Source organism: Pseudorasbora parva, chromosome 15 (assembly GCF_024679245.1).
Source record: "Pseudorasbora parva isolate DD20220531a chromosome 15, ASM2467924v1, whole genome shotgun sequence".
In the NCBI taxonomy this organism is placed as follows: domain Eukaryota; kingdom Metazoa; phylum Chordata; class Actinopteri; order Cypriniformes; family Gobionidae; genus Pseudorasbora; species Pseudorasbora parva.
Window position 1 is genome coordinate 26,654,118 of NC_090186.1, and position 17,051 is coordinate 26,671,168.

The window sequence follows — 17,051 nt, forward strand, 5'->3', positions numbered from 1 at the left end:
TTAAAGGGCATCTGAGGTCAGCACAGAGCTGGTGACACGAGATGTGAGAGGAGAAATAGATGTCCCTCTGTATCCATCTCTCTCCATGATTAATTCAGCTGGCCATAATACATTCCAATGAACAGAACTGTTAAAAAGGATATCTCTCTTCCCTACTTGTAAGTACATCCATTTATTTACATAGAACATTTTTAACAAATATATTTACTATGACTTCTGAAATTTAAAGTGTTCTTGCTAAATAAAAGTATGAATAAAATTAATAAAAGTGTATAACTTTACATACATGCAAGCATGCACACACATACATAAATACATACATAACTATATAAAGATACCCTGGGAACTGTCATAAGAAACATGATCCAAAGTATATTATGTTTAAATATTACAATAAAGCATGGGCGGCATTTCACAAAAACCTAGGATGATGGCCAAGAGTCCTTCTGGCCATACAGCAACAACATTCCAAAATAATCAGATTATATCTCAATAAAATGTGGACAAAAACCCACTAAAATAACTTAACGACAGACAATACATACATACATAGCCGATTCCAATTTCATGAGAGTTACACATTCCAAAAAAGGTTAATACAGGTAGCAATAAGAGGGCGGAATAGTTTAATCTACATACAAGGAACAGCTGGAGGACCAATCTGCAACTTATTAGGTCAATTGTCAACATGATTGGGTATAAAAAGAGCCTCTCAGAGTGGCAGTGTCTTTTAGAAGTCAAGATGGGCAGAGGATCACCAATTCCCCCAATGCTGCTGCGAAAAGTATTGGAGCAATATCAGAAAGGTGTTTGTCAGAGAAAAAATGCAAATAAAGGTATCATCATCTACAGTGAATAATTATATAATCCAAAGAATTTGGAACAATCTCTCTGCGTAAGGGTCAATGCCGGAAACCCATACTGGATGCCTGTGATCTTCGGGACCTTAGACGGCACTGCATCACATACAGGAATGCTACTGTAATGGAAATCACAACATGGGCTCAAGAATACTTCCAGAAAACATTGTCGGTGAACACAATCCACCGTGCCATTCACCGTTGCCGTCTAAAACTCTATAGATCAAAAAAGAAGCCATATCTAAACATGATCCAGAAGCGCAGCCGTTTTCTCTGGGCTAAGGCTCAGTTAAAATGGACTGTGGCAAAATGGGAAACGGTTCTGTGGTCAGATGAATCAAAATTTGAAGTTCTTTTTAGAAAACTGGGACGCCATGTCATCCGGACTAAAGAGGACAAGGACAACCCAAGTTGTTATCAGCGCTCAGTTCAGTAGCCTGCATCTCTGATGGTATGTGGTTGGATGAGTGTGTGTGGCATTAGCAGCTTACACATCTGGAAAGGCACCTTTAATGCTTAAAGGTATATTAAAGTTCTAGAACAACATATGCTCCCATCCAGATCGCCAGACCACATACTGCATCAATTATAACATCACGGCTGTGTAGAAGAAGGATCCGGGTACTGAAATGGCCAGCGTGCAGTCCACATCTTTTCCCCATAGAAACTTGAGAAACTCGTCTCCTCTGTCACCAGACGTTTTCAGACCGTTATAAAAAGAAGAGGGGATACCACACAGTGGTAAACTTAGCCTTGTCCTAACATGTGTTGATGCCATGAAACTTATTTTCCCCTTACATTTACATTTCCAAATTGTAAATTTAGTTTAATTCTCAGTTTAAACATTTGATGTCATCTATGTTGTATTCTGATTAAAATACTGAAATTGGAAACTTCCACATTGCATTCTGTTTTTATTCACTTTTTTTGGAATCGGGTTTGTACATACATGCATACAAAATAAATGCAAATCATGAAACAGCCCTATAAGCCTTCCCTGTGATACACGCTTTTGTGATTAGCTGTGATTTTTGATTGATTAATATCGGGTCGAGTTTGGTTTGCCACATCACGTCTGGCTGGGACACAGTGTTAGGCTGTTTAAATTTGCTTTTTAAAACTGGCATCATGAGCTGTTTATTTGTCCTGCTTGTCAGAACACCAGAGTATGGCAACTGCCATACTCTGCCATACATAAACACCGCAATAAGCCCTGAAATTCTGCCAGAGAAGCCAAATGCAAAGAACAACTCTAAAAATACTCAACTGCCCAAAAGAATTGCTGATAAAAGTATTGGAGGCATTGTCTCATTATATTACCTCCGAAAAAAATGATATCCTTCAACCGTCAATACGGCTGATTTAAAAAAAAAAAAATCTCTGCCAACAATAAGGTAAAAGAGAAGTACAAGACAACCTACTGGTACTGGCCATCAGTGTTGGGGAAAGTTTTTTTTTAAAAGTAATGTTTTACAATATTGCGTTACTCCCCCAAAAAGAATCTAATTGCATTTACTTTTTATGGAGAGTAATGTGTTACGTTACTTTTGTATAATTTTCTCTCACCTGGGCTGGTCTTGCTCATTTGTTTCTTTTTAAATAATAAATTAAAAGAATATATATATAGCCAAGAGATTGGTTAGTAAGGGATTGAATACTAAGTATATTTTATATATTTAATTCCCTAGTTATTTGCATATTTAATTTATTCAAGTTTTTATTTTATTTTGAGGAATACTGTCCTGAATCTTTTTTGAGCCAGTGATTTGAGTAAATTCATCCTCTCATATAATCTAGAACTATAATTACCATCAAGTTTACACACAGCACACACAACATGTCTGCACTTACTGACAGTTTCTGGGGACAGGAGAGGTGTCAGCCAATAAATGGGATAAAGGGACTTGCGTTACTTATTTGAAGAAGTTATTTGGATATTTTATTATAAATTGAAAAGTAATGCGTTACTTTACTTGAATACTTGAAAAAAGTATTCTGATTCCACAACTTGCGTTACTTTTAATGTGTTAACCCCAACACTGGTGGGCCATCCATCTGTTATTCCCCATGCAGGGAGAAGAATGTCTTTTTTTAAACCCTAAGAACACAGCATGTGCTCACACACCATAACAGAACACACTGAGGTTGCTGTCAGCTTCATAAAGGTTGACTGAGTTGCATATTGGGAAGAAAAAAAGGTCTCTAGAAGACTATAGAATCTCTCCCACAGTCGCACTCTCTTTCTCTGGATTTCTCGCATATTGATTTCCATATTCATCCCTTGGGGCTTTGCATGCTCTTCTTAATGGGTAAATTCATCAAAATCAGTCCTGTCTCACTGCGCATCCAGGTTAATTGTGTCTGTTTACACATGCATGTGCTATCCCTCTTGTTTCTCCTTTTAAATCAGAACAAAACTGAGATGAGGTGCATACCAAGATAACTTCCACTGCCAGATCTGTGCAACAAAAGTAGCCCAATGGCCAGTCAAGCCGAAAAGTGATTTTTTTTTTCATCAGGTGGATGAATTCTTCATTGAATTTGTACGTCTGGAAGGTGTTTTGGGGTGTTGGTGTCAAATCAACCCGCAAAAAGTTAAAAGTAGCTTAATTCCGTGGGAAAACCAAAGACTTTTTAACACAGACTACAACAGCAATCACTGCATGGGTCACAACGAAAGAGATGTACTGTGGACTCATTTTCCAGGAGACACCACCATGTCATCACTCTAGACTGGGTGTTTGTCTGTTTCTACACAGAAGAATGACAATCACTAAGAACTCTTGTTCATGCCCTAGGGACACTGGTCATTTCTTCCATGTGCCTAGAGCATATTGTGAGCCATCTGGTGCCCATCTCATTTCCCTGTGAGGTAGTAAACGACCAGAGAAACAGCAAGCTATCAATCAAACAGCCAGTGAAATCATCTCATTGCAGGTCAGTGGTCTCCATCCAATATAAGTTCCACACTTATCCGAAAATGACTGACTACTATAATCAAAACTAGACATTTTTCTTCTGTCCAACACACCCACATCATAAGTGCCCCATGCCATAGCTGGAAGTACTAAGATCCATTGATGTTCATTAAAGAACTGTACAGTAAAAAAAAAAGAAGCCTGTTGACACCTATTTGGGGAATTATCATCTTTAAGTGGGTTGTGCATCGTTACGGCTCCTCAGGGTGGATTCATGTAATGCTTTGAGGAGTGTGTGGCTGTCATTCATTCACTGCACCGGTGTGGATACTGTACTTCGGAAATCACAGATTCTACGCCTTGGAAGTACAACCAAAAGTTTTACCAGAAACTGTCTGAAGTAGTAAGTAACGTCTGCTACTTTTGTTCTGACCTACTGAGAAAATTCACGCTACCAAATCGAACAATTGCTTAGCTCATATCACATCAAACCTTGCAAATGATTCATTTTGTTATACTTTGTTCTCAGATTGTTAATGCTAACAACATCAGCATTATGCGACTGTGTATTAAGTGTGTATTAGCGTTTCCGGACAGTCTAATCTTTTGCTTTTGACCACGGGTGAATCTCCAGTTGTCACTGATGATTGTCCGTCTGGACGTTCTGGATTACATTCTGCCACCAAAATGATAAATTTTATTATTCCAGCTGCTGTGAGAAAAGGCTATAAATGATCCGCCACCTGCAGCATCCTCACATGCAATACTACTACTACTAGCCGGAGTCCTCCTCTATGTATACTGACGTAACGTAATGCCGCAAATACTTGCTCGAATTTCCAGTGGAAATCCAGTACCACTAAAATTAGAACACATTATTACAAGCTTACCATTGTGAATCGGGCTTAAAGCTACACTGTGTGATATTTTCCCCCACATCTAGCAGTGAAAAGGTATATGATCATCCAGTGAATAATAGTTTCTGTTCCTCTCAATTCTGATTTCGTTTGAACTACTAAGGTGGACGATTTAGTCCAAGATTAACATGGCAGTCCTCCTCTTCACATTCGACACGGTGCCATCGAGTGTTAAAACGCGAAAGGCGAAGCTTGAATTTATGGGTATGTCCCTCTTTGGCTAATGTACTTTCAAGATGGAGGGGCAACATGGCGACCAGCATTTAAATCCCTTACCCGTATGTATTTTCAAATGGCATATTATAAACCTACGAGAATATTTTATTACTTGAAAGAAGTAAATATACATTAATGAGCACATATATTTTTGAAAGAACTAAGTGTTTTTAGCTAAGAATAAACTAAAAAAGTGACACAGTGTAGCTTTAAGTAAGGAGATAGTTTTGAACACTGGCTGGATATGTGCTTGCTCAAAATTTGATTTGAGATCATTTTTAACCAAAAAATAAAAATAAAATATGGACTGCAGCTTTAAACAATCTTACTGAAGATGCATTCTCAGAAAATAAGTTAATATAGTAAGGTTTGCTGCTCATCAAGTAACTGGAAAATTAATCTTGTGAAGTGTAGTAATATCAATGGTGTACTGCCATGTATTCCTCACAAGTAACATTATATTTAGATATACTCAGCAAAGGATCTCCAAAGAGTGATTAGTATAAAATGTATTTGGATCTCATTGTCTTAATCTAAAAGTGCACTCTCCACCATAATTTGGCAATGACTCCAATCTCACTGCAGTTGGGCTCAATATCTTTGCGCCAGCTTGAGCTGATTATCTCCACTCAGATAGAAGCAAATCATTTGGCATCAAATATGCTTCACTTGGTTTTCCATAAAATACTTGTTTGTGGGAGGTTCCTGGCTAACCGGTCAAGCAGAAAGACCAAGCTAATAAGTACAGTTTCTATAGGGAAAACTCATGCCAAAAAAAACTTGACTTAATAGAGATGTTGGGAGCATTATGAAATTAATCACTCCCTGACAGCTATTTTCTCCTCTGAGATGATCGAGTACTGCAAGCTGGCATGGCAAACGTAAGTCTCTTTCTCTCATTAAACTTTTATAACAAGGTAGGTAGGCAATTATTTTATAAACCATGTCATATTGGATGAAAATCTCTTCACATCTTCCTAAATAGCAATCAATAATAGAAGTGGTCTAAATATTAAATCTTTTGCAGAATCTTCTGTGTGTTTCAGGACCAAAAAAATCTCCAAATCATTGCATTCGGTCCGAATGCTCCCTGATAGAAACGTGGAAACTCTCTCGTGGAAGAAGAACAACATCTTGTTTACAACTGTGAATGATTTTCAAGCGTTTGTGAAGTTCGCAGCTCCATTGTTGCAGTAAATTTGCACAACGTTCTTGAATGTATAATTTCTAGATGCTCTGTTATTGCAGGGACATCGACTTTAGGTCAGAACAAAACGCGGAACAAAACGAACTGTGATTGGTTGCGTTACATGTCAGTCAAACATCCAGCGGCCGTATTCACAAAACATTTTATCCTACCACTAAGATTCTCCTAAATGGCAGTAAAAGTTCTAAGTTAAGAGTTTTTGCTTAAAATCCATTCACAAAACTGCTGAGAGCAACTTTTACTAAGGAACAGAGAGAAGTCTTAAAGCTTAGAGCAAGGGCGGGGATCTCGTTGCTATGGATGATGTCATGACGCTTTCTAACTATGACCAAAGTGATTGGCTGATAGGGGGGGGAATCGCTGTCAGTGATTAAATTATATAAATATTTTGTTGAAAGAGGTTTCATATTGTTATATTCAAATAAAATGTTTAAAATATTAATGTTGCCATATTCAAATAAATGTAAAAAAGTAGGCTGTGTCACTAGTTAAACTAGTATATGTTCAGCTAATTGACAGCCTCGTATATGTGTATCTCAAGATATTGCAGAATTCAAGCGAAAATTGTGAGGAGCATGTTCAAACTGTCTATCTAACCAGCACGAGAGGATGTATATAACACAGCCGACACACCTAATGTTAGTTACCTCCAGTTTCCTGCATCCCTCCGCAACCATGTTCCTTTCGGTCTGCGATAGGGGGCAGAACTCTGGGTTTGGGCTAAAATCTGAGCCCTCGATCGCTTCGGACAGCACGTCAAATATGCTTATATTGTTTTACTTTATTAAGTCATTTGTGAACATTGTGAATCATTTTTCAAGTGTGAACTTGAAAAAAACACCACAGGTAATCTGACATTATTATTTTTTTAATCAAAAGATACATTAATTATAACTATTGCCTCAATGTTGTCTAGTGTCTTTGGGTAGATTGTGGCAGCAACAGCCATTATGAATCAAAAATGTAGGAGTCCTAAAATTAGGACTTGACACACCCATTATTTTTAAGAATTTCTCCTAAATTGGCAAGATAGGAACTACTTTTAGCCTTAAGATGTTTTGTGAATACAGCCCCAGACCTTCTGCCCTGTATTCTTATTTCACAAAGCCCATTGTCTGTGCCTTAATCTATTTGTATATTGATTAATAATACATGGTAGCTAACTGTGTGCTTTGTATATGTACATTTCTGAAATGCATAACTTGGACACAGTCTCCTCTGATAACAAACCACTTTAAATTGTAATGTAGACGCATGGATTTTCTGTGAAGCTGCTTTGAAACGCTATGTACTGTAAAAAGCACTATACAAATAAATGTGAATTGAAAAGTTATGGCCAAGCGAGACTATCAGCACTATCAACGGCTAAATTAAACTGCAGCAGTCAGGTGGTATAAGTAAGATCTCTGTAAGATATTTACATAAATCATTATTGTAATGCTAGGTGCTTTGAGATGAGGTAATTCAATGCAGTCACTCCTCGCGTGATGCTTTGCAGAATCCGCTGTGTGCTTTCATGTGTTTTGAAGAAGGCAAGGCTTTGGAGACACTCTGAAGGGAGGGTGGGATCTCGTGCATTCAATGCTTGCTTGCTATTGCTAGATTCTCCGAAATTGCCTACCCTACCTTAAATGTAGGAGCAGAGGTTTCCCACAAAAGCCAAAGTTAGGATATAAAATGTACAGCCATAAATTCTTTGCATTATAAATGAACATTTCATGTTTTTTATATGCTTCCAAGCAGACACTTTCACACAGATCAAGCAACTTCTATTTATTAAAAGTGACCATGAGGGTCAGGGAGGGAATGAAATATTCTATACACAAAGAAGCTGAATAAAAATCAAGGGATAACAATACACCAGCAAACAGGCAAATAAACTCATTCAAATTCAAATCCAGTACCAGGCTACATTCATGACTTTGAGTGTCTCCCTTGCCCTCATTGTACATATATTTGCTGACAGAATTCCTTATGCTTTCAAGCATTAACTTGCTGACAAGACTTCAAAGATGGCAAACCCCAAGCAGGCATATAAAATTTAAAGGCAAAGCAGCAGTACCTTCCTGTAAGCAATCATGTTGGGCGAGTCGTCATCCGGGTCAGCCACGCCCACTGCACCCTGGTCCTGAGAGGCCTGGGCCATTCTTCTTCTCTTAAATTCTCTTTCTGTCTCTGTGGGGAAAGGACAAAACCAAAGACAGATCAGTCATATACAGAATTCCAATGTGCCACCCAGGCAATGAATTAAAACTGTTGTCGTGTAAAACTGCATTTTTTATTTGTATTGCTTGTTCAAATTGCATAATTAAATTGAGCTAAAGCAACACAATTGCTATAATTTTTGCGCTTAACTTAATTTGATTGTGAACCCACTTAAATGTCTAATTGAAGTCAAACTTACTCCGTTTGTAATTGAGATTACATGAATGATTTGTGTTGCATTAACTCAAACTGGGCGTGGCTTGTTAGTTCCCAGCATGCTTTGCATATGACTAAATCAAGAGAGAGTACATTTTATTTTATATGTAAAAGTATATGTAAATATATATATATACACACACATATACACACACATATATATATATATATATATATATATTAGGGGTGTAACGATACGCGTATTCGTATTGAACCGTTCGGTACGAGGCTTTCGGTTCGGTACGCGGTACGCATTATGTACCGAACGGTTCTCGGACTAATTAATTAGACTTGGAAAAATAAAAAAGTGTGTGAAATATAATAATATGCGTTCGGCAATAACCAAAACGACATAACAGGCAATGCCCCTCACACCGCCGAAGTAAAAAAAAAAAAACACCAATTATGTTTTAGGCAGCTCAGTCAGGTGCTCGCTTACTCAGTAGGCTACGCGCTGAATGCTCGTGGCAAAATGGCTATCATGTCAACTCATTTACGCCGACAACAAGACGATAAAAAGGAGAAACAGCCACAAACTATCCCCGCAGCATTAAGACAGACATTTTCAACTTATTCAAATTGCAAAAGACATCACCGCGGCGAGTGGCCCATTTATAGCCGCGGATATGAGACCTTACGCCCATTTTCACACAAACTCCGTCTGCAGTGCGTAGTCTATGCGGTGCGTATTTTTTCCGTACCCATGTTAACGGTTGCGGACTGAAAACGCAGCATATTTGAATACGAATACGCATACGCAGCGCAAAACGCACTGCAGACGGAGTTTTAAGAACATGCTTAAAGTAATTGAGCCCCGTTACAATGTTCCTTCACAAGCCCATTTCAGCCAGTAATTCCTGCTTTGTCCCAAAAAACAAAAGCACAAACAGAGAACCAATTGGCCAATGCAACAGCGGTTGCTCTGACAACAGACGGCTGGATGTCAAGGGCTACACAAAGCTACCTGAATGTAACGGCACATTATGAATGGGAGCTGAACAGCCACGTTCTTCAGACACGCCCCCTTGAGAGTCAGACAAGTGAGGATTTGGGGGATGACAAAAGCAGTAGTGTGTGAAAAAAGTGTGGAGAGAGCTAATGTAAAGAGCTAATGTCTTATTCCTGTAACTACATAGAAGATGGGTAAAGTATAGCTCCATCATTGTTCAATGTAAAAAAAAAAAATCATACTTTGTTAGTTTTAATAAAAAAATTATTAAAAAAGGTATTTTATCTGCCAATTTTTTCTTTTTGCTGTATCTAAAACATACCGAACCGTACCGAACCGAACCGTGACACCAGTGTATCGTATCGAACCGAACCGTGAATTTTGTGAACCGTTACACCCCTAATATATATATATATATATATATATATATATATATATATATATATATATATATATATATATATATATATATATATATATATATATATATATATATATATATACATACATATACATATATATACATATACATATATACATACATACATACATACATATATATATATGTGTGTGTGTATGTATGTATGTATGTATGTATGTATATATGTGTGTGTATATATATATGTGTGTGTATATATATATGTGTGTGTATATATATATGTGTGTGTGTATATATATGTGTGTGTGTATATATATATATATATATATATATATATATATATATATATATATATATATATATATATATATATATATATATATATATATATATATACACACACACACACATATACATATATACATATATATATAAATAAAAGATAGGCTGTACCAAGTCTTTCGGGGAAAAAAACAAGGGTGGAGGCGTATCATGTGGGCGGAGCTAAAGAATCACGAGCATGCGCAGCTATATTGCATGAGAGCGTCTGAAAGCTGTGACATCCTCAAACGTGGAAAAGAAAACATCACCCTAATAAATCATGGTTATCAATCAGATTCAACTAATACAGATATGATCCAGAATCAGATCCGGAGGCTGAAATAAACTGAACAGGAGAAGCAACCACAGCAGGACGTCCGTCTCTGTGGTATGTACTGTATTTAGTGACCTGTCAACATTTGTGTGGTTTTAATGCAGTTTATGAGGACATGATTCGGTTTATGGAATATTGTATGCGACTAAACCTTAGCAGTAGCAAGCAAAACTGTTTTGCACATTAGACTAGTGTAACGTTATACATAGAACAACAATGGAGTAATGTTAGCACATTTGAATGACGAAGCACGGTTTGTGAGAATGCTAGGTTTATGTTTGGGGTGGTTCAATAAACAAACAGAAACCTATAATGATCAGCTTAACAAATGTATTTAAACACACACCATAGATCGCATGCTCCATTGATAAATTAACTTTATATGATTGTGTTGTTTACTGATGTTTACTTATGCGACGATAGCCAACAGCGTAGACATTTGAAGCAGTTTTACTCACTGCCTGCTTCTAAAGCACGACCGTGAACCTTTATCAGTGTGACCGCTCCATCAAAAACAGGACATTCCACCCTGTTGACATCAAGCGACCCATACACGGAAAAAAACTCTCAGAAACTTGTGAGAAACCGGAAGGAGTATTTTTGACACAGAAATACTCCATCAAACGTCCAACTTAGTTTTTGAAACTTTGTCTATGTTTAGGATGGGAATCCAAGTCTTTAACAGTGTAACAAGCTCAGTATGTAAAAAACAGCATTTCAGTAAGTGAATGAAATTTGAGAGCTAAAGCAGAGGGAAATTTTCTCAAAAATGTCAGTATGTTTCTCACAATACTATCCAAGACTTGGAACAAATTTATGATGCTTTTTTATATCTCTCTTGGAGCTTCAGTAGTTTGTATTCAGGTTTATTGTGTGAAAAAAACAAAAACATTTAGATATACATGAAAACTCATAAAAAATGTGTTCACTGAGGAAAGAAAGTCATGCATTAGGTGTTATTAGGGGCCTCAAATCATGTTCACTTAATTAATTATGTTGATGATACATATGAGAACCAATGACATTCTTGCAGAGTTTCTTGTTCTCTCTTTATGTGGTGTTTGCAGGAGGGGAATTTTCAATGAACCATGACTTAAATTTCATTCAGACTAATAATCGCATGTTATTGCATGCTACGAATGTAGAAGATTCATGTAAACCACTTTTATCCACATTATATTTAACGCAAGAGCAGTGTATAGCGGTTATTGTGTGAGGCTTCCGGTATTGTTCGCTTCCAGTTATTTTACCTGTACAAAAACGGTATGCTAAGCTGTTTGATACGCTATTGCAAACTGCTGTTTATTATATTTTAATATATTTTAATCAGGAAAAAACGATTCCTGGCTGCATGTCATTATCCATGGATCACTGAATCTTTGGTAAGTTGTAAGGAATACTATATCGAGCCCAACTTTTAGTTTTAAATCGTTTTCTCTACTCTCGTTTTTCTCTATTAACTCCAGTCAGGAAGCAGCTCTTCTGCCACTCAGCCTCGTCTGAGGGGGCGTGTTCCAGCGGGAAAGTGACGTTGATGCATGGGCCCTCTATTCAAACCCCTATTACCAAAAAAAAACAAAACTTTTTTTTGCAAATGACTTTTGCTACTTCAAAATCGACCAACATCGTTGTTTAACCTTTTTTTTTTTGTTGCTAAAAGATGTTTGTATTTAGCCTGACAAGCCAGACCCACATCAAGATGTTTGGTCTGGAAACTCACCATAGACAGGGCTCAATCCGAGGGGCGGGATAAACGGTTGTCTTTCAAACTCCCTCTGCACGCGATCGGATAGCGCTACACCAACCAGAGCAACGAAGGTGAAGCAGAGCTCGCTGACTGATTAAACATTCGCCGTATCCGGTCGGCTAAACTCCGAAAACATCTTCCCTTTTTAAGAATGACTTCAGTGCCGCTCTGTTCTTTTCTCAGAGAAAAGCTTAACTCCAAGTCTTCCAGAGTCGCGGTCAGAGCTGATTCGAAAGACCGCCGCCGTTCGCCAGTTTCTGTGTTACTAGAAGCACGCAAACGCAACTCGACCGTCGTCATTATGGCCCCGCCCACCGACTCTATACACGATGTGATTGGGCCGTCCAGATTCTGAGGAATACAGCTCTGAAGGGTATTGAGACTGCCTAGACGACACTTTCGGGCAAATTAAATTTGCTGCCGCTAGGGTGCGTCTAGATTTCTAGGCTAGTTTGTATTAGTCATAGACCGTAAAAAAATATGGACGACTCGACATCATCCGTTTCCGCTTGCCATATTTGAAGCCTTCAGGCGGGGGTGCACGGCGCTGACATCTTGGGACCGAGTCTGCGCAGTAGCGATTTCGGGACCGGAGCTGCGCAGTAGAGCGCAGGAAGTAGAGCAGGAAGGACAGCTGCGAAATCAAAAGCCCGCCCACACTTTCGCAGATGCAGAACAATTAATTATGTTGGTGTGAAATAAACAGTTATGGAAATGTAGAAATTAAAACTAAAGCACCAATCTGCTCCCAAAAATTCCGAAAAAAGTCTGTTAGTGCCTCAGGGACAACTTCACTCAGAGAAGCCGTCAGTCTCAGCTGTCAATCATGACGTCACACCCCCTGTTTTTAAAGCGTCAGATAACTAACTAAAACTAAACTTATTTTAAAAACGAACACTTGAAATGAAATCATCGTGATGATAACTGCCTTCAATGACATAAACTAACTTTGGGGGGAAAATATTTGAAGTGTAATTTTATTATTTAGTTTGCCTCGCTTCCATTAGAAAACACAGAGGGGCGGCTATACTGGGACCGGTCACCGGGGGGCGATCGAGGCGCTAAAGCTTCAGTAAATGAGAGGGAGACTGCAGGCTTGGTATTAGTCTTTGTGTGAGCGCTTTGTATTGTAAACATGGGGGCGGTGGGCTCAAGGGGGTAATCTAGCGCTCGGAAAGCGTTCCACCCCTAGGGGCTGCCATTGCTAACCAAGCCATCACCTGCTGTTAGCATCCCATTGACTCCCATTCATTTTTGAGTCACTTTGACAGTGAATAACTTTACATCTGAGACGTTTAAAGACTCCATTTGTCCATTGTTTATTTCTAAAGAAACACGACAATGCATAAAAGGCTCCGTTACCTTGTATTGTTTTTGTAAAAATAGGCTAACTATTGCGTCATAACCAACGCGACTCTGTCGCACAGTTGAGAAATTACCGTATAGACCTGAGGAGACGCTCGCAGGCAATCTTTTACTGTCTATGAGACAGTCGGGGGGACGTGGAGAGAAAGTCTGATAAAGTCAAGGGGGAAGAATGAGGAGAAGCCCATAGTGAGCCAAAAGCAACGGGAGAAAATATTTAAACAACGTGATTCAGCTTTAACTTTCCACAACTACTAGAAGACCTACAGCTGTCAGACAGGAGGCTCACGTCACATCTACGTCATCAAGCTCAGTCTGAGCCTGCGCAGTTCGCTCAGCCATCAGGAAGTGAGTGCCCCTAGGTTGACTTCATTATTTCGCCGTTGACGTCAATGGGATCGCTCAGTCCATTTCTTTTACTGTCTATGGGTGGGCTACATGATCTAGCGTGACCTTTCCAACGTGATTGTGCAATCCGTAGTGTCAGAGCAGCGAGTAATTCAGGTTAAAAGTGTATACATTATTTTATTTTTTAGAAAAAGATGGTTTTGCTAGATGATACCCTATTCCTTAGCTGGGATCTAAGGCCCTAAACTGCATTTGAATCTTCAACATTTTGGTTGCCATTGTCCATTATATGGAGAAAAATCCTGCGAGGTTTTCCTTAAAACACTTATCCTTTCCACTGAAAAAAGAAAGAACATCTTGGATGGGGGTGAGTTAATTATCAGGAAATTTCCATTTTGAAGTTAACTAATCCTTTAAGTGTCATGGGTTATGAACATAAAGAGATTTAGCTTATGCGTCTAATATGGTTGCACAAAAAGCGATTTATCGGCCGCTCTTAATTGAAGTCAAAATTCAATTAAATTCTCGGTTTCAGATCATGGAACGGACATGACAAACATCTTTCTCTACAGCCTTCCTCTCAAGTTCATACAGCAATAGGCTATGGCTTTAGTACGGCTATAGAGGTTTTAGTATTAACCAACAACAAATACAACTGAATGTACAGAAACCGAAGCGGTGCTAAAAACATCCCGAAATCGTCCTAATTGCACGTAAAAATAAATAAATAAAAACAACAACAGGGCAGCCCTATATTTTAAGATGCCAAGGACCGACTGTAACAATAGCCTTCATTTTAAAAACTGCGGGAGAATGTCTTTACTACAAAAATAAAACAGAACGACCGAAAGGATAGAGGATCCCATGCTTTTGGTCTTATTCGTCACAGACTACTTTACTTCACTGCTGTAGCCTATGCGGTGTCTCACCTGCACGAGTGTGCTAGAAAACAAACACTCGAAGTATTTGCTCGTGGTCTTCTAAAATTATCCTTGGACTTATTAGTAACCATGAATTGATAATGCTTTTCCAAACTGGCCACATGAGGAGCGCGAGCTCATAACAGCTGTTTGTGATCAACACCAGCGGACCTAAAGGTAGAACTGTGGTCATGATTTCCCAGCGCCGCATTGCACTACAAACATGTGCAGCTATTTAAAAAAGAAAAACAGCTGCTTCCAGAGCGCAATCCCCACAGGAACACCGTCCCAATTCACACAGCACTCCACACACAGTGATGCCGAATATAGAGCCAGAAAAACCCTGTCACTGAAAGACACTCGCTCACTCACTCTCTCGCACACACACACGCGCGCGCGCGCGCACAGCAGGGAGCGCGAGGCGACAGGATGATTCACTTCAAACTCACCAGCACTTCGGGAGCCACTTGAATCCAGCGCTGGACATGACAATTGATCATTCAGTGCGAGCGAACATTGGTACAAGTTTACAGTGACACCCAGTCACACAAATAACTGAAGACTGGTAGAGCGCATTACCTTAGTACCGCCTCGTCCACTCCTCGGAGCTCGATTTCTCCTCCTTAGCAACCAGAAAAGAGCAGGTTCATGATCTAACTGGCTTGAAGAGTCTGTGGTGATGATGATGATGATGGGGTGGGAAGAGGATAAAAAGACTAAGGAACCGTGCAGCTGTGGAAAACAGTGGGTTCCTTCCACTCTGTCCGTTTCTCGCGCGCACTGGATCCCAGCGTGGGTGGTCGCTGCGTGGAGTGAAGTGCTCAGGTACAGTGTGAGGATCCTCCTGGCATGTGTGAGAGTGTGTGTGTCAGAGGCAGGGAGGGAACGAGGGAGGGAGGATAACAGAGGGTGGGGGGTTTGGGGGTGGAGTGTCTCCCTCTTGTAGTTTCTGGCAAGCAATTTTGAAATGTGTATGTTTATTAAGGGTGAGAATGCTTTGGTAGGCATACCAATTTGAATCCTGTCACGTGATTACAAACATTAATTGAGTAATCTCCTCTATTTTCTGGATTTTGCTCATTGGGACATACGGCTAAAATTAAGAGGGTTATAGGGTTTAAGAATAAATGCAGTTTATCAATGCAGCAGTACATGGGTCACTTTGTCTTTAATAACATTACAATTGGACCATATAGTACTTTTAAGGTACTTTTGTGCCAAAAAAATGGTCCCTTCACACATGAAAGGAGCAAGAGTTGTTCACTGGGATCTGGCGCTCGCTCTCTCTCTCTTACACACACACACACACACACACACACACACACACACACACACACACAGGAAGCTGTGAACAGTGATCTTTGGGCTTGTGTTTAAACTCCCCAATTCTTCAAGAACAGCCTCTTTGCAAAGCCTCCAACGTGACATTTCACACACACACAAAAAAGGTGCCACTCAGACTGTTAAGTGTCAGATTGAAATGATCAGGGATCCTTTAGAAGGTGGAGCCTAAATAACCCAGGTTTGACATACAGTGGTGGTCAAAATTGTTGGTACCCCTGGTAAATATGATCAAATATGGCTGTAAAAAATGTATCTGCATTGATCTTTTATTCAAAAAATTTCACAAAAATCTAACCTTTCATTGAAGTGAAATAATTGAACGCGGGAGGTAAATCACATTATGAAATAAAGGTTTTTCTCCAAAACAAGTTGGCCACAATTGTTGGTACCCCCAGATTGTTTTATGAGTAAAATATCTCTGAAGTATATTTACATTAATATTTACATGTTGTAGCACACCAGGGTGACAAGGAACATGAACTTGTCCAGCTATGATGTCTTGTTTCACAGGAGTGTAAATATGAGGAAGCACAAAGGCCAAATTCCCTTAATCATTCATCACAATGAGTGAAACCACAGAATATAGTTCTGATGTGCAGCAAAAGATTGTTGAGCTTCACAAAATAGAAAGAGGCTGTGGGAAAATAAGGCAATCCACCATGAGGGCAATAATGAAGAAGCTCCAATCAACTAAAGATGTAACAAATCTGCCTAAAAGAGGACGTGTGTGTATATTGTCCTAATGCATGGCGAGGATGAATGTTTGAGTGCACAAAGACTCTCCGAAGATCACCGATGGAGAATC

At 39.1% G+C, this 17,051-nt stretch overlaps 1 protein-coding gene across 4 annotated transcripts in view; it reads right to left on the minus strand.

The window, feature by feature from the left end:
• The window catches only part of rgs6 (regulator of G protein signaling 6), a 108,082-nt gene extending 92,282 nt beyond the window's left edge, over positions 1-15,800 (minus strand). For 2 of the 4 annotated variants that reach the window (XM_067417495.1, XM_067417492.1), the window contains exons 1-2: positions 15,482-15,800; positions 8,181-8,293 (exon numbers count right to left, since the gene is read on the minus strand). In XM_067417495.1, coding sequence (XP_067273596.1) covers positions 8,181-8,264 — 84 coding nt within the window. In that variant the 5' untranslated portion in view covers positions 8,265-8,293; positions 15,482-15,800. Of the gene's footprint in view, positions 1-8,180; positions 8,294-14,911; positions 15,086-15,351 lie in introns of those variants that run through there. The other 2 variants (XM_067417493.1, XM_067417494.1) reach the window with 2 other exon arrangements.
• Between the last annotated feature and the right edge of the window lie 1,251 nt (positions 15,801-17,051).